General features: G+C 40.8%; 1 protein-coding gene and 1 long non-coding RNA gene across 12 annotated transcripts in view; one reads left to right on the top strand and one right to left on the bottom strand.

Moving 5' to 3' along the window:
- The window catches only part of LOC111266062 (uncharacterized), a 74,778-nt gene that overhangs the window by 9,163 nt on the left and 40,401 nt on the right, over positions 1-25,214 (bottom strand). For both annotated transcript variants that reach the window (XM_022843201.2, XM_086970767.1), the window contains exons 2-4: positions 7,820-8,700; positions 7,097-7,257; positions 29-220 (exon numbers count right to left, since the gene is read on the bottom strand). In XM_022843201.2, coding sequence (XP_022698936.1) covers positions 29-220; positions 7,097-7,257; positions 7,820-8,678 — 1,212 coding nt within the window. In that variant the 5' untranslated portion in view covers positions 8,679-8,700. The remainder of the gene's footprint in view (positions 1-28; positions 221-7,096; positions 7,258-7,819; positions 8,701-25,214) is intronic.
- Positions 1-25,214, top strand: part of LOC111266072 (uncharacterized) — a 33,879-nt gene that overhangs the window by 1,198 nt on the left and 7,467 nt on the right. For 2 of the 10 annotated variants that reach the window (XR_002683843.2, XR_002683844.2), the window contains exons 1-4: positions 876-1,801; positions 2,633-2,726; positions 3,488-3,634; positions 21,502-21,588. This is a non-coding gene — a long non-coding RNA (uncharacterized LOC111266072). The other 8 variants (XR_002683848.2, XR_002683846.2, XR_015313300.1 and 5 more) reach the window with 8 other exon arrangements.

The raw sequence follows: 25,214 nt of genomic DNA, 5'->3' as shown, positions 1-25,214 counted from the left end.
TATTTGCAGCGTTCAGGTTGAACCTTGCCTTATTTTTGCTATCTTTATGTGCGCTTTCGCGACGCATTCGCCGGTTCTCTGCTAACTGCGCGTAATCCGAAATTAGTCGAACCACTGGATCTCGAACAATGAGTAGTAAACGAAGCGATGAATTCATTGCCCACATGCGTTCTGGTACCCGATCAGTTACGAAATACGCTGGAGACTTCTCGATTGTGATCTGTAATTATGAATGTATAACCAATTAGCGACTTAATCCTTCTGGATTTGTGCAGATCTTCACCTTGGTGTTTGCCATTAATCCGGAAGTAGGAAGTAATTATTATTAAGCTGTGTCTTCATCACATAATTAAATTCGTCCCCACCAGTGCAACCAGCAATGGGTTTTGCGGACCTATTCATGCTAGGAGGTTTCGCATGGAGCAACAAAAAGTGTAAAATAAAAGCTTAAGAATGAAGTCTTTGTTTAGAAAATTATTTAGACCACAATAAATTTACGTGCCGTGTAACTTGTACGGTTGGATTCTTGAATGCACTACAAGAGTTCACCGAGTCCTACCCTTATCGAGTAGGATTATGGGCTTTTACTGACTTGAAATCATTAAAGCTAAAGCTGCGTACGATGGAAGGGCGGACATATTTCCTGGCACACTAAACCGACTGAATTGTAACTGTAAACTGCTTACTGGACCCTTTATTGATGATTTACTACTAATTGACTAGAGACCAATTGGTTGACTAATAATTGACCATATTCGGTTCAAAAGAGATGTTTATCTTCCGCGTAAAACCTTCACACTAATGGAACCTTATTCATATTTACTGGTACAAGGTAAAGTTTTGCTTTTATCATATACCGGTAATAGAGATTTCAACCTTGATATAGTATGTAAATTTGTGTTTGTATGGCTACCTATAAATTGATTATGACTTAACGATTTACTCAACCTAAGTCCAAACAAACCTAGTTCAACCTAATAGCATAACGTTCCTACATTTACATTCGCATTCCTCTCACAATGCCGTGTGGTCGTTTAAGACAAAATCACTAAATTTGCCACCAAAGTTCTGGAAACTGACAACAAAATAGATAAGTTAAATTTTAAATGTAAAGTCTCATTCAAACGCAGTCTAAGGCGCGTAGCTTGTTGATATAATATGCGCCTAGTCCCAGTACCCTATCTGTACATCTGTTATGGATATCGTTATGATAGTTGGCAGGCATATGGAGGCTGCTCAAAGGACATGCCATGATCGCGCGCGCGTGCAGGCATCGTTATCTTAATGCAACAACGATAATGGCTTCCAAATGTATGTCGCATATCCTAAACTAGATCGTTGCTCTGTTGATCTAGATGATTGTCACAACACAATCTGTTTCTGGGGTTGAGCTTTATCTATGGCCTACAGTAGAGTAGAAAACAGAAGTGTCATGAACTGTAAGTGTATAGTGGCGGCGGCGCGCTCGAACGTTCGATATTGTTTTTATCTATAGGCAACATATTGATCATTCATCGTAGATGATACGTCTCCCCGAAGTACAAAGCTGGCTTATTTAATGATCCCACTGCATGTGATTACGGGCATTATTGTCAGAATGTTCGAATCGCGCACGGTTGATTACATATACATGATATTCATACTTGTGGAAATAATAATCATCCTGCAACGCTTAAAGAAAAGAGGCGACTCAACTGTCCATCATGAAGGTTGGCTCTGGCATGATGATACACCATCAGCTATAAATGGCGACGACAGCATGTATTCGGGCACCCCACCTAGTGTTGTATTCGTAAATGAGGTAAGTTGATTAAATGTCACTATATGACCTCTTTGATACCATCTGGGGTATATGAGAAATCGGGCACAACTGTTTTTAACGAGGATACACCCCGTGAGGATCCTTTGGTTAAAGGTACGATACTAAAGTTTGTGATACAGTGAAAGGTATTTCGAAGTGTAATGTTATATGTGCACAGAGTGGTTAAAAAGGATATCAATTCGTAGTAATTTTATTATTTTTAAGATTGTTTTATTACATCACCGCATAAGTGTAATACATCTATTTAAAATGTACAGGTAGATCTTTGTTAGTTGCGTCCAATCGTGAACTTGTGTTGGCTGTCAATCAATATCCTTCGCAATAGGAGCATAGACAGAAGCTCATTACCTATTTTTTTTTCTCTGCTACAGCGAAATTTTCGCTGAGCTTTTTCACGGGTAGGTGTGTGATTCACATGTTTTCAGTCCATTCAACGAGTTTGACGAGTGTTCAGCAGAGATAATGGATACCTTCTAGGGGAGTAAGTTTCCATGATAAAAGATTTAGCAAGTACAGAAAATATTTCGTTTGCCATGCCCGTTATGCCAGCTATGTTGGGTAGAAGATACATAAATGTACCGCAATACTTCACGGACTAGATGCCTAGAACAGTTCTTATTCTAATAGTTAGGAGTTACATGGCCGAATCAAACGGGATAACCCATCATAGTTTCGCAACAAGTTGGCATTAAGACATCAATTCGTAGCTCTTAAAAGTTGAAAAAAGGAACCCATCACCTATACCAGCTTTAAAAGAAAAACACACACGTTATGCCTAAATATTTGCTTGGAAATTTCTTTATTTTTCAGAACTTGCAGATAGGACATTAACAGCAAAGGCCGTAGCCAAGATGGACTAGTGCAAAAAACACTTCTCTCCGAATTCACACCTGGCCAGAACCAAGTACGATTCCTTTTAATCACTACGACTTAACAGTGCCAAAGATGAGAAACCCAGCCTTGATGAAAATGACGTTGCAAAAACACTGCTACGTAGCCGCTTCCTGTAGATTTATAGCGGTCGGTTCCGTATCTATACGGTTATCTGCAGACGGGCTTCTGTAAAGGTGCCCTGCTTTGGACAGAAATTTCTGATAAAGTTCCTTTCGTATAGTGATCTGATCCTCAGATAGTTGTAGGCAATGGCCTTTTAGAAATAGTGCTTAGCGTAGTATTGGAAATCAAAATGCTTTTTTTGTACCGGATACATTCGTGTATAATGTGCGCGTAAGTATTAGCCTCCCTGAAGTTACCTCAGTAGCCCATTTTATTTACAACAGCAGCAGGAAAGCAATTGTTATGGATATGGTTAAAGGCGAAGATACCTGTGTTAAACGTCTTAGGCTGTATTTGTGTTTACATACCATAGACAAATAAGTACGTATGTAGGAAATTATGGGTCTTTCGTCAGACAATAAGGATTAAGATCAAGGTTGTGTTTTGGTGTCCGATGTATATATATAATTTTAGCAATATATAGACATATAGTTCTTAAAATTAGGCGTTGTAGTAATCCTCCGCCTAATTGCATAATGTTCTCTCTAATCGCATGATGAACTGTAGGTAAAATTATATAATTTTACCTACAATTAAGTAACCTAACTAAGCTAACCAATAATTAGATTAATATTTTGACCTACATTGTTTTTGTTTCGTTTATTTTAGTTAATTGATTCAAATTTCCTACCCCTCAATGTGGTCACTTATTCGAACTAGGATTTTATTCGTAATGAAGTCTACTAAATACACAGCGCGCATCTGGAACGATAAGTCGTGTCTTCTCCAATAACTGACGTGGGCTTCCAGCTTCAGGTAAGGTCTTCAGTAGAGACGGAAATTACTCAAAGCTGCTTGGCCACTTAGGCGCGATTGAAAATAGAGAAAAAGATAGAACAGAAATAAAGCACAGCCATCAGCAAATGTGCGATTTGCAAATGCGCTGATATTGTAACAAACGCAAATGATCAAGAGCAATGTTTTCCATTATCGCTAACTCGAAGTGCTCGAGACAGCGGCGAAATGCGAATTTTCTAAATAATACAGGTTGAAGGCTGTTGCAGGCAAAGCTGCACAGATGGTCGACACGCGCGTTCACAATGTGAAAAGGGAGTTTTATGAAAAATGCGTGTTTGTCATAAAGAGTAATTGTTTGATATTGATACTACACAGCCGTGAATTTCAGGGGAGTGAAGCGCAGCTAGGAATGAATGAGTTCCAATTTTGTTTGAAACATTCGGGCGGACGTACGCCGACTGCATGGAACATTCGTCCTTCTATCAATGAGGAAAATATTTGCCAGCGCACGAATTGCAAATTCTGGCCAATTTTACAGTCGAAATAGGAGAGCAACATGCGTGCTTTAGAAATTCGTTTTGCTTTCGTCATCTCTAGAAGCTATAATAATAATAAAATTGATCATCCATGTTCCATTTCTCAACCGCTAACATAAAACTAAAAGCTAAGGTAAAACAAAAAAATACAAAATTGCAGAGCGCGTGTGCTGTCTTAGTCTCACAATTATGTACAAGTACAACTACGAAAGCGGTATACGCAGACCAGATATACGTCAGAATCTAACCCGTATGGAGAATTCCCCAAAATATTTTGTAAGACTATTTTTTAAGCTGGCGTATGAGGCAACTGGCAACGAGACTGTTCAGAAAATGTTTAACTTCGAGGTGACCAGATAATGATCGCAGCCTGTCGTAGATCCAAAACGCGACACCAAACGCTTACTTACGGTTTAAGATATTTATGGGTATTGTGGTTTGTGATAAGCTCGTTGCAGAACGGTAAATTGGTTATAGTTGCTTAGTGCAGATTGCAGTCAACAGAGTTGACAAGGTCCTTTATCAATGAATTGCTTGAATACGGTTAGGCGTAATAGTAGAATATATGTAAGGGTACAAATAATGCAAAATATTAATGGAGGTCTGTCTAGAACAGGAGGGCTAGGTCGATTAAATTTTGCCTTAGGAAGTCTCGTGCGCTTCTATGATTACGTGTTGCTGCTCCTGTGCTATGTGTAGTAGAGTTATCAGTATTTGGCAAATAAAAATTTGCCAATAAAATATTTGAAAATTTATTGCAAATAAAATATTTGATAAGCTACTTAGCGGCCCACAAAGCTTGAGTAACTTTTATGCTATATGAAAAAGATTAACGATATGTTTGTATTTGAGGTGAATCAGTTCGTACATTCTTTTGCTAGTGCTTTTAGTTAGTTTTATACTTACACCGGGCATACGATATACAATCCCATGATACGATTTCATAACATGTGCTTCGAAGAGTCTCATATTGAGCCAATAGGGAATGCTTTCGTACAGTGTGTTTTTACTACTTTTTGATGGATTCTATCAACTGCGTTAGCTTCGAGAGGTACACAAAACCACCGAGCTACGATTTTTAGCATTAAATAAGATCCTCGTTTTTGAAATCATTATTCCCTGGCGGCATCCAATTAGCTAACAGCCGTAGATAAGCGTAATATCGTGCGAATATTAACCGGATTTCGTAGGTCAGTGGAGCGTAGCGTAAAGGTTAATCGAATTGTTCGACTCACTAAATACTTACCACGAACTAGCAAGACGATGGATTTTGGTAAATACCTCATTAAGCAACGCGTTTTCATCATTGAATAGCTATGTTGGGAAGTCAGGGAATACAAAACATACAATAAGTTTTTTTTTTTTTATATATTCAGGTATATGGGCTTAAAATAAGCACATTTTTGAAGTTACTATGCGGTATGGCACATAGGCTCGTGGGTATGCGTATCCAGGTATAGATGAAATGTTTGTTATGTAGTGCATCTTGCGGAACAATTGAATTGAACTAGGACTTTCTATTATCAAAAGAATACCGAGGGTTTAGATTGATTGGCTGTACTCGAAAAATGGTAAGCACCTTATTAGAAAGGTGTGATAGTGCTAATCTCGTGGGCGATGTCGAACTCTAAAAATCGTATCGCGAATAGTGCGCCTCTACAGTTGTAAGTGAATCTATTGCCGTAATAAATGTGTGTTCAAATTGTAAAATAAGGTACAAATAGGTTCATAGCTAGATTTTAAGTGTATGGAGTATGTCGACCCGACAAGAAGACCATCTCGAGATAACATTGTGTTCAACTCCAAAGGCCTAACATTAGTGCTTGCCAACGATTTCATTTATAATTGCTATGTGTGTGTGTATGTAATGAAATGTGAGATGGTGTGCTTTTCTGACCATGGTCGACTTTGGGTGAATGTAAGATGACTTAGTAAAGGATGGGTGATATGCACGTTCGCCCGCTTGGATTCAGTTACATTCTGCGAATCCCCAAGAAAGTGGTAAAAAAATGTGAAAAGAGTCAAGGGCTTACGTATATAAATCTAGACAATTATGTGACGTATGTGATCATCCGACAGCATATGGCTAATGTTGACCTGTACGAAGCACACACCATTCTGACAGAATAGCTTCATAATTATTTATGAAACTAATTCTGTAGAAATAGCGTGCGTAAGGACGTCGCTTACGTGCATGAAAACTCGTATAGAAATTGAAAAAGGTGGATGCGCAAAAAATGCAACTTGATTGATACGTTTATTCCAAATTTTTGTTTACGTATTACCTACAAAGGAAGGAATATGATTTAAACTATTATTAATTTAAACTATATTAAATCTAACCTTAAATATGGATGGACTGATTAGAAACCATAATGTAGCTCTTAATGATTTCGATAGTCTAATGCTAAATAAAAGGTGCAGTGTAAATAATGAACAAAAATATTTGCAAGATGAAAACTCGATCACTTACATCAGTTGTACAGATACGTCGCGTTAGCTAATTTACAAAAGGCCGGGACCGCTGGTCAAAAGCCGACGTTACGTACCTACATTATGCCTTACATTAGAACCATACTCCAGAGCCGACCTATGTACGTTTTGCGATTGAACGTAAGCCTTTCGAATTTACGGCATATCTTTTTTATGATAGTACTTATTCGTTCCATACGATTTTATATACGATAGTAAATATTAGATAATAAATAGTATTGATCGTAATACTGTGGTCAAACATATAATAGTGGTCCATTGGGTTGAATAAAACCTGCAGCACGTGTTTACATCAGCAATCTGTGGGTTTATTTTGTAGGTAAACACGTACACACATGCGTACGTGATTGTAAATTATTACAAAGCATAAATTCATAAAAAAGTAACTATCGCAATGTTAATCCGGAATTAGAAGAACTGATAAAGCTCGGTGAAAGAAACGCTCGTATACCTGCTCTGCTGTTGATGACGGCATTCTCGTCCGGTACCAGTCGAGACCTAATCGATACTTTGAGTCATCATCGAAGAAGTGGACTTCGTCAGTGGCTTTTTCGATTGCAGGGTGTAGATTTAAAAACTCTAGAAGGGCCCGTGTGCCTCCTTTACGAGCGCCTAAATGGTAATATAAAACGGCTTTGTTAGAGGGTCATTGTCGCACTTATGTGTAATGCTGACTTATGCAATTTATTGCATTTTAGTACGATGGTAAACTGAAAAATAATTTAGAAATATTGCTATGAATTTTGTACGAAAAACAATTTAGAAATATTGCTATGAATTTTGTACGAAAAACAATTTAGAAATATTGCTATGAATTTTGTACGGATACTGTTATTCAATTTGAATTAATTTTTTTTTGAGTAAGTTCTCTTCAAAGAAAAGGCTATTATACTAGCATTAGCAATTACATAAAAGTCAACGCCCAAAGGTCTTTATTATTGTTTGTTAATGAGCTGAAGAGTACATCAATATACAACCCTAAAGTTACAACTAAAATATTTTTTGAACAAAAAAAGGCATAACTGTCCCAACTTTGACAAACAGACATCAAGTTGTCCTAGTTTCCAGATATACTCTGAAAGAGGTTGCCTTGTTTTGTAAGTAATTCTTTGCAACATATGTATTCTTATGGAACAAAACCTTTATGAGCAAAAGTCCTTAAGACGTTGCTTACCAATGATAATGCACTGGGGTAGCCTTTTGACACCTCCAGTAAGTGGTGGTATCGTCGTCTGAATGACAGAGCTGGATTGTGCAATAGCGTTAATAGCACTTGAGTTTTCCGACACTCCCACGCTTTCAATACCTCCTTCACTACCCCCGGAGTCTACTGCCAACGGCAATTCGACAACTCCTGTCGAAGAACCGACCTGCGGAAGAACCGATGCGGGTACTGACTCATTGAGCGGCGGCGTGGGTGTCGCTTGTGTGGCCTGCTTATTGTTGTCGCTGATGCGGTTCATATTGTCACGGTGACTACTTTCATCCCGGAAGTTGTCCTCTGGATGTTGGCGTAAAGACTTCGTTTGCAAGGTTAAGGATGATGTCAGATAAGCATTGCTGCTGCCGGCAACTCCATTATCTTTTGGCAATATCAGATTGGCAGCTACTCGTGCTGACTGCTGAAGCAGGCTTCTGTTTTCAACGATAGCTTTGTCTTCTTTCTCTATATTGTAGTTGATATTACTGTCTTTGGTTTTGGTGTCGACGGCCCTTAGTCCTTTAGCTGCACCACTGTCTTTTGTTCTTGCACCAATGTCCATTCCATTTTGAAGACCTCCTCCACCGGAAGCAGCTGCTGATTCTGACCCCGACACCGAAGTGGGAATTGCTGGCGGTGAGGCCGGCGGCACGTAAAAAGTGTTGCTTAAAACATCAATCCTGCTGGTGAGCGGGGGGCCGATAGAAAGACGTGTTGTGTAGTCTGGCGACGGAGGCATCGGCTGCTGTTGTAAGAGCAACACGTGCAGCAACACGAAACAGGTCGCTGATAAGGCCAGCAGAAAGAGACGTCGCGCCTGCTGGTACGCCATACTTCCTGATCCTTCAACCCATCTATAAATAGAAGGGAGAAAAGCAACAAAGGAAATGAGACAAACTAATGAAAAACGAATATTAGATGCGCGTAACGAATAGTCATTACATTTACGGCAGATTATTAAGAAATACTCTCTTTGTTTTGCCATGAAGCGAGTAGGTTCTCAGTAAAAAAATATTCATATGTTTAACATTTATACATGGGGTATAACCCATATGAAAAGGTGTCTTGTTCTGTTAGGCTTTGGAATAAAGGAAAAATCGCTCATGACCTTGGCCAGCCCCGAGAAAGCTGTTAATTATAAAGCTCTCTTTTAACAGTTTCAGCGATTTTTCACTGCGTCAACAGGCCCTCAAATATCCTTCCTTAAATGCAGCACCAAAAGCCGGTCCGCACTGGAAGGCCTAGCCGAGGTGGGTCTTGCTCGAGTTACCTAAGATTTCTCTAACATACGGTGAACCCATTTTCCAACGGTGAAATCTGTCATGGCCGCATGGTTATGGTTAGCATGACAACACACCCAAATCACGCCACAAAGCTTGAATCCTTGAAGTTGCTAGCCTGTAAGCATGACAAATCATTTTTCGGGTTTTTTGTGAGTTGTCCATCGGCATCCGCGTATCTTTGTTGTTTCGTCGTGTTTTTACAGCTCACGCTGTCTTCTTTCTTAGTTTCACCATCCTGCAGCTTATTTTGATTATTTAGGAAACCTGTTTTGTCGTGGCTATGCCTCTGACTAAAGGAGGTCGTTATCATAATGTTCGTCCGTTACTAACAAAAGCAGCTTAAGAGGTTGTTTACCACATGTTATTGGTACGCAGTCGATCTACGTTTTATATTCCAGCGAAACTACTGTATATATCTGAGCTATAAGATAATAGCATCACTTATTTCACTCGGAGTGTTCTCTTATGCAGCGCACATAGAAACTAACAAAAACAAAAATTTTAAGAGCAGACTCCTCGGATGACGGATTAACGCATACAGAAACGTAAACGGATCACAAAAATCTATAAGCATCATCTGGCATATACACATATTGTGTCAAATCGAAAGGTCGCAGTATTATGTTACTATAGTTTAAGAACAACGCCACGCTCCACTTCTGGCCAGCTTGAATCTAAGCCTCCTATGTCCACATAGGAAGCTCTGTACGTTTGGGCAATTTTCATTCTGAACGAGCGTTTAGACATCCCCCTACCATATGATAACGGCTAATCGTTTCTTTTAATGCGCCTTTTATTCAGGCTCGTATGTGTTTCTGTGCAATGTAGCACTGAACATCTCAAGTTATCATTGTCGCCATCACGGTATTGACACGGTGTACGTGGCCAATTTTTCTAACAACGAAAAACCGAATACCATAACGCTCTAGACAAAGAAAGACACAAAAAAGACGGAAACTACAAGAAGGTAAAATAAGGCGGCTCAGGTTTCCAAGGTGAATGTAAGTGACCCCTTTGTGCTGCGTACCCGTTATGCGGTGTTATGTGAATGATGAGAGTTCAGCTAGGAGATGTGTTTTTTGTGCCATGTGTGCTATTTGCGTGTTATTCTTCATATTACGTGTGGTGTCCTTCAGCGGACCCTCGAAGCAAGCCATCAACACGAATTGCGTGGGCGTCCTGTGATGACATTGGCTGGCTCGGCGATCTAGGCGCCCACTTCTGATGGGTCTTGTTCTGCCGGTGGCCAGCAGCGTCTTTATAATCAGCCCGACAATGATTGTGGCGTGGCCGTGTTAGTTGCGACCATGCTATGGCATTAGCTTGTCGCAGGCAATGGCTAGATGCTCTTTCTCTTTTACAGCGGTTCATCATCAGTAACGAACGGGACGGGGTTTAGAGACGGTGTTCTCTGGTACTCCTCAGCGACCTGGATACGTACCGTACGTACGCATCGAAGCGGAGCGGTAGTACATTGTACGCGAGTGTGGTATTCGGCATACGAAGAAAGCCGTACCGTGTTCTGAGCTAATCCTGCGGGGGGAAGGATGCTAGTGAAGAGGCAGGAGAAAGCAGGGAGACCGTTTGTGGACGATTCCTTGAGGCGATGGTTAGCTAAAATCCACCCAATTCAAGTCCGCTTGATATTCCACGCACGTCCTGCGTTTTCTTTCCTTCATCGCACACATACACATCCCCTGTCCCGTACTGTACAACGCCGCCGTTTACCCCGAACGCCTCTTATACAGCCTCCTCAAACTCCCTTTACACTCCTCAACCCTACCCCCGCAACGATGCTCTGGACTATTATTCTGTGGCTTGAGGGTCGCGCATGCAGCCTTGAGGAACGCCCTTTTACAGAGACTCTCTTTCCAGCCATCTCCGCATATTCCCTTCGTCTCACTCCCCTTCGCCCACCAGCACCTATACACTACCTACGAGTCAACCAAGTAAGCACCCGTTTCTCGCTCGACTTGTCTTCTCATTTCGGACCATTCTGTCCGAGTTGCTTTCTCCCCTCTGGCTGGCTAGCCTCTAGCAGGCTGGCGGGCTTGTCCTGTTTACTCAGCCTGTGCGCCGTGCCCTGCCTCCGTCTGTGCCTGTGTATGTTTTCAGTAGAAAAGATGGCGAAGTGGAGCCACACAGAAGCCGGAAAACATCGGCTGAGGTAACATACTGTTGTACTGGCAGCAGTTACACTGCGCGTGTTTTTTCTGTCAATTCCTACAACACCTTTGCTGTCTATCTTATGTGTTAACTCTGTTCCGGCCTGAAGTCTGATCTTTTGTTACGTGCAGTACGTCGCTTCATGAGCCAATGTCAGACGCTGTTCATCGTGTACGCAGAACCCTCTAAACATTTGATTAAGGATTTTATGTTGAAAAAAAGCAGGGCTTTTCGTCTAAGGGACAAAGATATGTGCTCATAAGAATAGATTGTACATTGGTTGCTGAATATTCCTAAAAACAGAAAAGCTATTATTATATTAACAACTAATCAGTGTGAACTAGTCGACGCCAATGTCACCTTTTATGTACTACAAAATGTTCGTTTTGCCAGATAACGCCTTTAATCGTGATACGGGTATGGTGAGCCTTCTGGTTACGACAAAATAATCGTAAGTAACAATAGTAGGCTCTAATCCAGATGTTTACTCAATCTGGTACCAACATACCAAGTGAAATACTCTTTATGTATGCGGTTATAAAACTTCAGCCACTAAGCCTTGTTTCATATCCGCTTACAAGTTTTCCCATAGATTCAGCCTGTGCTCGTTTGCGGTTCCACCGCACCATTGTTTCAAGTGTGATCAAGGGAAAATGAAGCCAAGTGAGCTGCTCCATCAGGGGGCTCCGAAGGCAACGTAGAAGCCGCCTGCGGCAAAGAAATACTGTTGCGTTATCAGTGCCGCTTTATCGGCGACTTCTGTATTTTATGCTCTTATTTCTAAAGAGAGAGCTAAAATACTTTTGCTTGCGCAAAAACAAAATGCAGCGCACCCGCTTGCAGGAATAGAGTCTTTTTTCTAAATTTTTTTTCTGAAACCCCAATACTCTGAAACCCCAATATTGGACCCCCCCCCACTACGTTACTAACAGAACACATCCATATCGAAGCCAAATACGGCCCATCGGACCTTCGTTCATTTTTCCTTTTTTCTACCGATTTTTCCAGTCATTATAGGGTGATCATTGTACGATTGTAATATCATATCCGTAATAAGGGTACACTTGCTATGTAGATCAAATTCGGCTAATTGCGCAACCCCAGACTTTTGCCCCGACGCTAGTCTTCAGACGACTGAGTAATGCAGCATTATGGGGCTTCGACAGGGCTCGGCCAATTCTAGATTTGTTTCGCTCGTGATGTTATGCTTCTGAATGGACTAAATTTTTATATTGTGATCGACAGACTTTTAAAGGTACCGGTTGACGGATTGACTCTGCTGTCGGGGTGCACGTGAGAGGAGTTGGCTTAGCCAGCGTAGCTGAAATGTCCAAAAATTGAGTCGTCCTTTAGGCTGGTTTTCAAAGACGTTGCAGTTTGATGAAGTTAGCTAATTAATTGATTTCACTATTGGAACGTCACCATGGCTTAAGTATTTTTCAGCTCTTCAAATTTCTTTTTTGTCAAAAATATTAACACATACCTGTTTTAAGATAATGAACATTGACTGTGTTTCAAATATTTAACTGAAACTCAAAGTTTTCTTTCTAATTCTACAAAAATATTTTAATAAATCTTCATTTATACTATACTGATTGGAAGCAATATTTAATATGTTTTTAATATCGTATTGATTTCGTTCTTAATACTTCCGAAACAAAGCTCAGTGATGCTTGTATTTTTTCTCGTTTTTGGATATTTAAGCGTACTATATTCACTCTAAGCAGACGCCAGAAGATTTAAAAATTTACAATTATTATGTATTATGTGAATAATATATAACTACTTTAAATAAAGGCACGGATATACTAGACACTTGATTCTTAAAAATTAACTTAACAAATGATTTAAGGATCGCTCGAAATTCATTCGTTTTGCCAAGATGAAATAAAACTTACAACGGGCTTTTGCCCCTTTTAAAATCAAATGCCTATTTTATTTCGTCGGAATTTGTCGACTAGCAAAAGGACCGCACTTTCAATAAACACCTCCTTCAGTAAAAGTCTTCCCGGCTCCTTCGAGTGACGTTGTCAATACAACAATTAATATATGAACATGGGTAGCATTCGATTCAACTCGGTGCGAGCTTTCAACTTATACCATAATAGCTCATCTAAGTGCAAGTTTCGTCTTTCTTCTACAACTTTCTCTAGGTATTCAGAGATATGAAACACTAACACCCCAGAAAAGGCTAAGATAAGGATAATAATATCGTTATAGCGGCATTAGCCCCGTATGGGGTGCTCTACATAGTGGGTTGTAGTGGCTATTCTGTACTGAGTCGCAGTCGAGCGGTTGTGGATCGATTTGGACAAGATGCAATGTCAAGAAGGCACCGCATTCTGCACTCACAAAAAAAAGATCTACCTTAACATTTCTCGCTCGACCATACACATCACTCCATATACGTATTTCGTTATATAATACAGATAGTGCTGTAAGGGGGTAGCAAGCAACCGACGGAAGGGTAGCGAGGCGAGGGTCAAACCGTGTGGGATATAGCCATATCGATTCGGCCATATGGCCACTGATGTTTTTGTCAAAACGCCCACGCCCTGTACCCACGGTCAGCTGCTCTCGGTTCCAATCCGGCGTCCTTGTTTGTTCCGCGCGATATTTAGTCTTGCTATTTACTGCTCTCTTCGGGTATCTAATTGAATGGACGTTGACTTGGATTAAGCTCAGACTTTACATTTGTGATATTCTATAAATCCAACAGAATCTGCTTAGCAAAACAACTGTCAAACTCACGATAAAAAATTAAATATATACGTATATATGGGGTTGTACGCATATATATCAGGGTTTCCTAAAAATTAATGGTTATAAAATAAGTTTTAATATGTATATAATTGGTATTTAAATTGCGAAATAATCTACATCAAATTTGGAATTTTTCATTTTTTCCCTAGTTATTCAAAATTATTGCCATTTTGGTCTATACACTGTTGATAACGGTGGACTACTGATTCACAAACTTTTGATAAATATTGGATTTGGTGCTGCGGCGCATTTAGGCTCAGCTGCGGCTTTTAAATAATCCAGACTCACCAGTTTTTTCGCGTAAGCTATACCTTTAAGTATCTCCAGAAAAAGAAAGAAAAGCATCAAGTTTTAGAAATGGGCGGGGCATCTTATGGTACCCTTTTATCCAATACGTTTACTCGAAATATACTCATCAAGATATGCTTTTATATAAAGATGACAGTACACAGACGTTCGGTTTTTTTTAGAAACGAAATTTGCTATTTTTCCCACATACATTTGCAGTAAATTCAAGTAATTGTAAAGAACGGTCTAATTAATGCGTTGCTTAAAAACTTTTAATGAATTTACATAATGTTCCTGTGTAACACGTGCTCTACAATTATTCATTTAATGGTAATTAATGTAATGGTGGCATTAAATTCGGGTGCAGCTTGATAGATTAGAACAATTTTCTTCGAAAAATATGCGTCTAGTTTGGATTTTTCTAAATATTGTTAGCTAAATTCTTTTCTTCGATCCGAATCATTTGGCCTGTGTTACTACTATGGAAAGTAAATCTTCCAACATCTTAAAATACTAATGGACAGGTACTATTTGCTGAGGCAAGCTCACGATCTAATTGTTTTCAAAATTTTTATATGTTTTACAATAATTTTTCATGGCTGATAAATCTTAGTTCTGTCTTTAGTCTTCTGAAGTACCATCTTTAAATACTCTGAAGAGTTTCATTTGTTTTAAGCTAATAATTTCTTTGTCCAATTGTAGGTTGCATAAGTGGATCTGCCCAAAACGCCCTCTGATATTCATCATTCTTCCTAACTTACTTTTTCTCCATCTCGCCCAACTTTGCACTGTTTTCCATTCGTTATTATGCCTCTGCGTGTTATATTTGGGTGTGTCTCTCCCGTCCAAAGCAACTTCCTTTTATCCAATAGCCAATGGTGCTATAATATAGCATAATATAGTGGCACACCACTGCTTTTCTCTATTGCCATTAACCAGATTTGACTGAAACTATTCGCCTTGTTATTTTTGCTTCTACGTAGGCATACGTCTGATTCGTTGACTAATCGAACTCCTCGACCCTTACTATTCTAGTAGAAATTACTGCTCTTGCAAAAATGTGATCGTCGAGGCAGTACCGGGTCAACTTACCCGTGATGAGCCAGCAGCCATTTTCACAACCAAACATGAACTCTCGCTGAAAAGTTACATACGCACGGAAAAAAGCGACATGCACGCTTAGTTTTTAATTTGCACGTAGACGAGAACCGAGTAGAAAAGCATCGATGAGCCAGCGGCCAAGCTGTTATGAAGAACTATAACTGCGGTGGCCCTTGAGGCCGTCGAGGTTGTGCTGGTGATGATTCTATTGATATAGGTTGTGGATGCCATTATTATCGACTGCAGTACTCGGTCGGATTGGGTGAGTCGGTCGGTCAGTTGGATATACGGACAGGCCAACGAAGCCCTCTCGGAACGAGAGCTGCCCGTGCTGCTGCAAGACGTAGCAGTGCAGTGACAATGGCCTCAGGTGCCCAAGTGCATGGCTTAATGGCTACGGCTAATGCTGCATGACATAGTAGTAGCTAGGACTGCTTCTGCTGACACTGATAGTGGTGGTGGTTGGTTCAGGACATTCGGAAATGTAGGGTGGGTGAAGGGGGTAAAAGTTAATCGCAAGGTTGGAAAACCGTGTTTTCCTATCTTCAGTCTTTTCCCTCACATCCTCATTCCTCATTCGCCTCGATTGCTCCTGATGTTACGGCAGCATGGCGTGGCGCTCCTTTACTTTACACTGTTTCCTGCTTCCGCGCTGCGTTTTCGAAACAGACGAAAACGACGGGCAAAGGCAAGACGAGAACGGGAAGGAAGACTCTGCCCTGCTTAGTGGTCTCGTCTGTGGCGACGACTGAAAGCGGCCCGCGCCTGGCAGTCGATGGCCGGCCTCTCGTTCTTTTGCGCACCGTCCCAGTGCCGCCCCCGGCAACTTCTCCATTTGCCACTGCTCCAGCTCCGTTTAGTCATTATCCGCTTCTAGCGATCCTAAAACTCTCTGCTTCTCCTTTTCGCATCGCTATTGCCATTGCAGCCCCTATTACAGCCTCTACCACCAAGTCTGCTATTCTGTTCGCTTGGTTCGTACACGTACGAACGTATGCTCTTGTTCTCTTCATAGTGTTCTCAATCATTAGCAAATCCCCGTTTTCTCAAACAATCACACATGCACGCATGCACACAATCCCCGCACGTCACTTGTGCGGCGTGGTTGCAATAACGGCTACAGATACTAGGTTTTTCTCTGCATGACGATGAGCAGCAAGCAGGCGCGGGCATGAAACAGCCTTCGCCCGTAAGATTAGGCTGTGTTTTTATACGTGATCCCTTAGCGTCAACATGTTCCCAGATCCAAACGATTAGTAGCTGTGTGGGTCACCTAGCATGCAAGGTCTTCAAAAAGCATTCGCTTTAGGTTTTCCATAGCGCGGATCGTGTGGACTGAAAATAGACTACAACGAAATTATATTTTGAACGGATTGGTTGAATGCTCTTTCTTGTAAAGATCGACTTTTATTTTCTGAGAACATTCAAACGACGGTCCTGTTGCGAACCCCTGGACAAATTCAATCTCAACGTAGTGATTTTTTTTTAGTCTAATCACCATGCACGTATTGGATGCAATGCATTCGGCCAGGAGAGGATCTGCACACAGTTGGGCTTTTTCCGGTGGGGTTTCATTCCCGGTTGCTACACACAGCTCGACCTTGAACTAATGCTTGCCATCCTATGCTTTTCTATTGTGCCGATAATACAAGGAAGCACGTGGGGAGCTTTGTGGTAGATGGCCCCATTACGGCTGGTCCCGTCGTGCTTTAGTCCTCTTCAACCCGAAAGTACTATGTACTCTCTTGGGGAACTAGTTGATTGGTGTACTCGCGAAGATGTCGAACGGTACTGGAAGACAAGCAAGGCAGAACTGCGCAACGCATTACGCCCGCGAAGCTGCACGAAACTCACCCTAACCTAAATAATAAAAAATAATAATAAAAATAAATAATAATAAAAAAACCTAAATTTTTTTATTACTATTAATGAACATGACTGAGTCAGTTTTTTGTCATTGGTATACTTGCATAATTATACTCATATCTCTACCACTAGATGCAATCTAAATTGGATTAAGAAATTTCAGGGTGGTCGTGCTCTCTGTTGAATATGAGATCATAGCAGTGCATAAAAAATAAACCGCGGAAGGAACGTTATTGTTAGTGCCCATATATACATATATAGCTTGTTAATTATTCAACAATAACTTAGGAACAAACGCTCTTTCCTGGTCTTTCTGGGAGACGCTGGTATCTCAATACATCCGAAGCATCCGCCTCATTAATTCTTATATTTCTTTACCCTTTTTCCCTATATTTATATATGACATAATAACATAATGAATTATACAGTTGTAGGAGTATAAATACCTAGCTCGGAGGTCATCAAACGACAAAGCAAACCTCAATTGTGGTAAGTAGCATTTTCGTTGTATTTGTATAGGCTAGCCTAGCTTACTTATTAGCGGCAATCAAGCAGCTGTACTTCATCACAACATGATAAACGAACGCGCGAAGGTTGAAATTAGAAGCAAGAGTCAAAACGGGCGTCAGCATGCGAAGTCCTCATTGCCTTCATTGAAAGAAAACGAAATCCCGATACAGGACGATTCTAATGGAGAAAACTAAGTGCTTTCGTTTGTGTTATCATGCAGAGACGGTTTTCTGGGTTTTGCATTTCTTGCCAGTCGAACCATTGGTGGTCGTGTCTGACTCGATAGGTGACAGATCGTATGAATCTGCCTGTTTCAAGCTAGTATATGCATCCAACAAGAACGCGTCAACGCTGTAAAATGTATCGTTTGAATCTCCATCCTTTCAGCGCCACAAGCTTGAGGCAGATATGTGTACCTGGAGAAATGCGTTCGGAAGGTGAATGATCTTTTTAGTTGTTCTGTGATGCAGAGTCCATTTTGCGCCTGTTGACCCTATCTATGCAGCCATATCATGGCCGTTTGAAAAATGCAAAAGTTCAATCGCCGCTGAAATTGCTGACAGTCTACTCTATATTGTCGGTATATAGATAAACACATGTAAGGACCACATGCCTAAGCCGGGAACGTCTAACGCTTTTTGGAAGACGCATTTGGGAAATAATCCGGCCAATAGGCCAACAATCCTGATAATGTCCATATATTGTATTTGCCAATTTTAGCCAGTTGCTTGGTAACGTAATCACATATTTGTATTGCCTTGTCGTCGTTAAAGCCAACGCAACGCAGAAAAAACGTTGCCTAACTATTTCTTTCCTGCTCGACACGTTTTTAACTACGAGGAGAGCCGCTGTAATGGTAAATGAATTAGTTTGAAATATCGTAGATCGTCGGTTAATACCGAGGTAGTGACGTAAACTCTCAATATACGAAATCAATATGGCACTGCGTTGCCGACTGTATGTAAACCTGTCGTTGAAAATATGCCTGCAGTCAAGGATGTGATAGAATTTAATATACAAGCATGCTCTGCGTGACTCGGCAGTCGGCAAATGCCACCTTTGTGTTTTGAAGATCATTTAGGTATACTAGAACGAGCGGGCCACGTACGTGCACGCGGCGTGTCTACAGATCACGTATGCGTATGACGGTATTCACGCGGGCAGATGCGTGCCAAAGCAATATATCCTAAATAGCTGAAAGTAGTAAAACGTTTTGCCAAGTATAAGGCTATGCGGATGCGGTATGTGTCGCGAAACGCGGCGGATTTCAATTCTACATCACATTTACATAAGATCGCCGGTTCTATAGCAGTAAATTAATTCGACTAAATATGTAGAAAATAGTTCGCGCTTGACTCCCAGACTCCCAGGAGAGGTTCGAAAAACGTCAATAAAAACTTTGCTGATCTCCTCGCCTAGCTACATGTTGACACGTTTTGAGAAACGAATGGGAACTTGTGTTGCGTCTGCTTTTAAACCCAATCGGCTTATCCTGACTGAATTCGATCAGAGCTGCACTGTTCAATTTTGGTTCTGATTGCCATTATTTAACTTATATGAATTTGTGTATTTGGTGTCTTGCACACCGTCTCAATGTAAGTTCAAGGTTGGGAGATTATCCGCCGCCGTTTTCATATTCTCTTATCGTAATTTTCTGCAAACCCTCCATCGTGCCGGAAACACTATCGTTTCCTGTGTGTCAACGTTAGAAAGTTTCACTGCTCAGAAGAAAAGATGCACTTTATCTACCCCACTAACTGTTATACCCCATTAAAAACCCTCTAGCCGTTCAAATTCTAGCATACGCCACGAAGCAGCTTGTTAAGCATTGTATTTTGTGTTGAACGTTTGCTCTGTCTACCTTTTTTTTATAACCATCGTACTCGACATTTCTTATGAATATTCATTATTTTTGCATTTTTCTCGGTATTTTGATACCACTAAGAGTTGAAGGCTCGGAGCGTTGAAATCCGAATTGTTTTTATCTGAGCTAAATATTGCTACGAGGTAGTAGATAGGCTGGAATACACCATGGAATAAATGTTGGAGAGTTCTATGGGCAAACAACTCGTGTGAGTTTTAGACATGTTATTGAACGGTACAGTAGCTGCCATTATGTACAATTCTGATGCTGAAATTGCTTTGAAACTGGCATTTCGAGTTATCATAGCAACTTCAATTATCTCAATTAGCCCTTCAAGTTATACTTTCTACCCAACTAGAATTCATGTCATCAAAGTTCAATAGCAAGGTAGAAAGCTATGAATGGAATAGCACACTGTTAGCTTGCAGATTTTTTCAATCTCGTTTACGGGTGCCGGGCTTCACATTTATGTCTTTGGCACAACAGTGTTGGTCCGTTGATGTCCGTTGAATGTACATGGTTTTCAGTTGTTTTAGTTTTCAATTATCTAGCATAACAGAATAGATGCCAATGGTCAAATCGAACTCACGAGCTTGCTAAAAAATAAAAAAAGGAAAGCTACCAACACGTCAGCCTTCTTTTCCTGAGGCTTAAAATTATTGCTTTCACCTTGTTCAGCCATATCCGGACTAAATTGTATTACTGCTCGATGATCGCATCCATAGCGATGTTTTAAAGATATCGACGACGGTACGACCAGGCGAAGCCCGAAATGCTTTGCTAAACTATTACGGAACACTATATTTAAGGTAATCTGTATTAGTACATTGGTGAACTAAATTGGTGAAATATAAAGAATTGTTCTGCAATGCCAGGTGAGGCTTAAGATCATCATAAACTTTTCCAGAGTGCCGCCTACTAAACTTTTCTCGCAGTTTACCCCACAGTTGGTAAGCTGCAATTACATACATGCACACACGCACCCTTTCAAAGGAACAAGGCGTGACATCATAGACGGGATGTGCAAAGCAAATGGCTCATTGCCGTACCGTACTTTCGCTGCTGTGCCTGCTGGCACTCCAGCGGCAGTTAGCGACACAGGCTGACGAGCTAGCACATCGCGGAAGATAAACATGTTCCGAGGGTAGACTTCTTAGAAAAATCGGAGGAAGCTGTAATTCTACCTGGCCTATATACAGGCCCGCTAGTCCCTAGGTGTACCCAGGAGCCGAAACGGGTCGCTGTTTAGTTACTATGCGTCGATTTTCGGTGGTCGCGCGTGTTCCTAGGCCTTTTGAGGACCGCCAGAACTACTTCGCAATGAAAGCGGATTCATAAAGGTTTAGCAAAGCCTGGCTGAAATATCAAATAGGTAATTTAGCAGTCGTGCATGTCCAATTGAATGTTATCTTTGCAATGTGATTTGCTATACTGCAGTCATTGGCTAGGGTACAATCGGAAAATCTCGGTGGTTAGTGCACCCATGATGTTCGTGCTCAAAATCAACGGACGAGGGCTGCCTAACCGTTTCGACTGAAGCGAACGATTTGTCTCGCGTACTTTTTGTCTTATAGCGATGTTCTACACAGGAGATCTGTTTCGTTAATGTAACGGACAGTAGCGATGTTGACGGCTTGAGTATTTTGGTAATCAACTAGCGTCTGCATTTACCACAAACGAAAGAACCTTGTGAATACTCTGTTGGAAGCGAAAGTGAGAAAGTGCGGAGAGAACTAGTGGAGGCCATGTATCAAATTGATAATAATATTATCATAGTAATATTAGTAATAAGAGCATTAACTACTTTTATACAGGATAATCTATGGGTAGTCGTATAATTGTTCGTGTCAGCATCCGCAACGTAAAGCTCCGTCCTCGCCACTCACTGGAATCGCCTTTCGGTTAGTAAATCTAGCAGCATCATATATATATATATATATATATAAAGTAAAGGAATGATATAAAGCTTCATAGGTTTTTAAGAAACTGTCAGTTTTCTGCGTGGACTTAATTTTTCCTCAATAGCATAATGCGATATGTCTATTTATATTTTTTTTTAGAGCTGACATGCCTCTTAAGCAGCATCGCACTAAATGAAGGCCTATTGCATTCTGGAAGCTGGGACAAAATTCTATCAAAAACCATTGATTACAGGCAGCGTAGTGGTATTCAAATGTAAAGCTCAATATATCAAATCAAAGCGGATGTATTATAGCTAAGATTAACGCCCACTTGAAACTTAATTTACGTCGTCTTCATTACTAGTCAAAAATGGCTGCCGGTGTTTGTCGTCGCCATATTAAGCATTGCATAGAAAACGTTTTCAAAAATAATATCCGTAGATTCCTTTGAGAACAGCACGTACAGCTTTGTCAGCGAATTCAATTCAAAGATACCTGACTCAAATATAAAACACTTTTTGTCTGGATAAATGGCTGTTTTAAGGCTGCATGTAAACAAGACAGGACACAATATACATTGGTTTAGCTTCACGTTTCATTGGTATTAATAATGTTTAAAGCTGTTCTGAAGCTATTGTGCATATATTTTGAAGCAGAAGAAGCCCCGATCGTACTCCCCTGAAAGTCAGTGCGTATATGGAATAAAACGGCAGATTCTGCGTTCCGCCATATTGTGCATGGGTCTTTCCACTCATTCGTGTAGTATGAAAATGTTTTGTTTCCAGTATGTCAACGACTTTCCCGTTGCTACTAGAGGTCGCGAGTTCGTTGTTCAGTCGCGCTTTCTGTCGATATCGACCCTTACTGGACAACTTCAGTCTAGACCGATCGAACAATTCCTTGTGAAATCATTAGATGCTTTACCCAGAACGCGGTCAATCCCTTATCTCATAAGATAGCCCTTATCGATATGTAAGTGCAATGGAATATCTATATTGGGGTTTATCTAGCGTACATGCGTATTTGAAAGTATGGAATTGGACGAAGGTCAGTGACATGAAGGTCCTTGCCTTATGCCACAACCAAATATAAATCACAAACAACCTATAGGGCATATTAAAGTCTGAAGAGTAACGCTCTCCTGAGAATTTTCCTATGCATGAAAACTCTTTCGAAACCATGCTGTAGTAGTGTTCGTACAGTGAAAAAAAAAACAATAAAGGAAAGCTCGGAGCTCAAAGGTTCCAAACGCCCCTTTCCATTTTATTTTCAGTGTGGACCTTAAGCGTCCCCTGTATTATTTCTCGGAATTGCCTGGCACTGCCATTCGATGCGACGACCGGAAAATACGTCGTACGAGCTCTATCGACTTTATGTAGACGTAAATTCGTGTCGAGAAGTCAAGTCGATAAAAAACTGGGATGTTCGCTACTGCAGGAAGTTACCTAAGAAAACTAAGTTTATAGCAGAAGACGAAGCTGAAATCAACTGTGGCACACTGCATCACTATAAATTACCTAAGTCGAGTAGTCTAGCTTTTGTGATGCGACGTTGTAATGCTGATGTGTTATCGTATGATTTGCTGTTAGCTGACTAGACAAATTCAAGCCACTCAGTTTGTCATATACAAGCAAGGTGAAAAATCTCTCAAGCTATTCGTTTTAAGCCCGAAAAAAGACAATAGGGACATCTAATATGGATGAATCTCATGTGGATTTTTTGCAAACTAAGTACTGACCCTTGTGTAGTGATTATAATAGTCGGGCTTATATATCCAGTATGGTGAAGTGGTATCGAGCGTGTGGTAACTTTTTAAGCAACGAACCTTTGAACTGATTTCTTTACCATAACATGTTCTATTGCACAATCAGAAGTCAGAATACGTTAGGAAAAATAAAACTAAGGAATTGCTGCGAGACGTCGGAACACGCCACCGAATCTAGACATCAAGCGGAGGTAAAACCAATTATTTCTCATACAAACGAAGTGATGGGCTCCGTTCTGTTATCAACACCGTGCACGCTATCCGTATCTTATGCATATACGTACATTAGCGCTGAGTCTGTCAGTAGATTCGTTAACGCCGTAAAATTTCGAAGAAGAATCCGCTGACGACTTTGATTGTTGCAGTCAATAGCCTATTCGGATGAATCTGTGAGGGCCCTTCAGTATGTAAAGTCACAAGGGTTAAAGATATAGTTGGGATTTTAAAATTCAATTACGAAAGGAGCTGATAAGCTTGCGCGAAAGGAAACATAACCATTCGAAATCAAACAGAATTATTTCGAAAAAAGCTGTACAGGCAGAATAGGTAAACGTTCAAAGCCCATCCGCCACTGCATAGACCATACTTAGTAGGGTCACAGTTACGCATATTTGTAGAATACTGCAATACTAGTTTCATGAATGCCTTTTCTACCCTCGTTAATTGTCGATGTGCTCTAGCTACAAAAAAACAAACAATCGTAGCTCTAAATAAAGTGTGCGTTCAATCAGTGTTCATGGACGCACAAAACGTTATATGCATACGATACAATTCTAATTACGTACTCTGCAGGAGTTACATTAAATAGGCCATGCCACTTCTTTACGGAATGCGTCTTGTCTCGTCGAGTAGGTACGCTTCGTTACAGCTTTGTGAAGTATTACACATTGCATGAATATGAAGCGAATCTCTCCGCGAAACTGGCACGCAGGTCTTCGAGTTTGTTACACCTCCATTACGAGAGACGGTCTTACATATAACTCTGTCTATTCTCCTTTCACAGTTCCTGTCGTATTCGCCATCCCGATAAGGTGATTTCGTTGTAAAAAGGGCTCATACCAAGTTCAACTCGATCTAGGCCGTATCGGCTAGATTAAAACGGCCCCTGGGCTTCTTGCAAGAACGCCGGTTTCTCGATTCGTCTTTTACTTCGTTCTAGCTTGGCCCCTTTTCTGTTCCACTGCTCGTAGAATACAACTATTGTTGTTAGTGAATCGCCTTTATTCCATTCCAGCTGAGGGTACTCGCGCTCGCTGGACTCACACTTTCTTTCTATGAGCTCCAAACGATGATCCCGTTTCTGTGTTACGGCGGCGACGTTAGTCTGCATGCGGAATCAAAGGGTGACTTAACAAGAGTGAGAACGAATCTGACCACTTGAGAGAAATCTCTTCCATTCACTTTCCAAAAGGCTGAACGTCTTCATCCGGCCCAACTGTTATAGTAGAGAGTGACTACAGCTTGTGTATTACTGATTGCTGACGACAATCCGACTGATCGCCAGAGCAGAGAAAACCTTGCGATTCTGGGCCTTGTGCGTCCATGCCCCGCCCGGCCAGTAGCTAGCCTAAACTTCCATAGTCCCTGCCGGGACTGCACAGCCAATATACTATTAGACGAAGAGTGGTACCTCACACGGCGTCCCTATACGTGACACAGGCGTTTAGATGAAAACGGACAGAAATTGTTCTCGGTAAAATCTTCGGTTTTCGCCACGTGTCTGCCTCCGCCGGTACCCGGAGACGTTTTCAGTCTTCTCCTAGTTCACAAGAACAGAATCAGGAGAATTTTAAATGGAAAAAAGTGGAGAAAAGCGAAAAAAAAACAACACTTTGGTGCTACGAGAAGAAAAGAAGAGAAG

The sequence above is a fragment of the Varroa jacobsoni genome, unplaced genomic scaffold, assembly GCF_002532875.2.
Source record: "Varroa jacobsoni isolate VJ856 unplaced genomic scaffold, vjacob_1.0 scaffold_1047, whole genome shotgun sequence".
Taxonomy (NCBI): Eukaryota; Metazoa; Arthropoda; class Arachnida; order Mesostigmata; family Varroidae; genus Varroa; species Varroa jacobsoni.
Note: the sequence above shows the minus strand (reverse complement) of the source record. Positions and strands in the feature narration are given on the sequence as shown.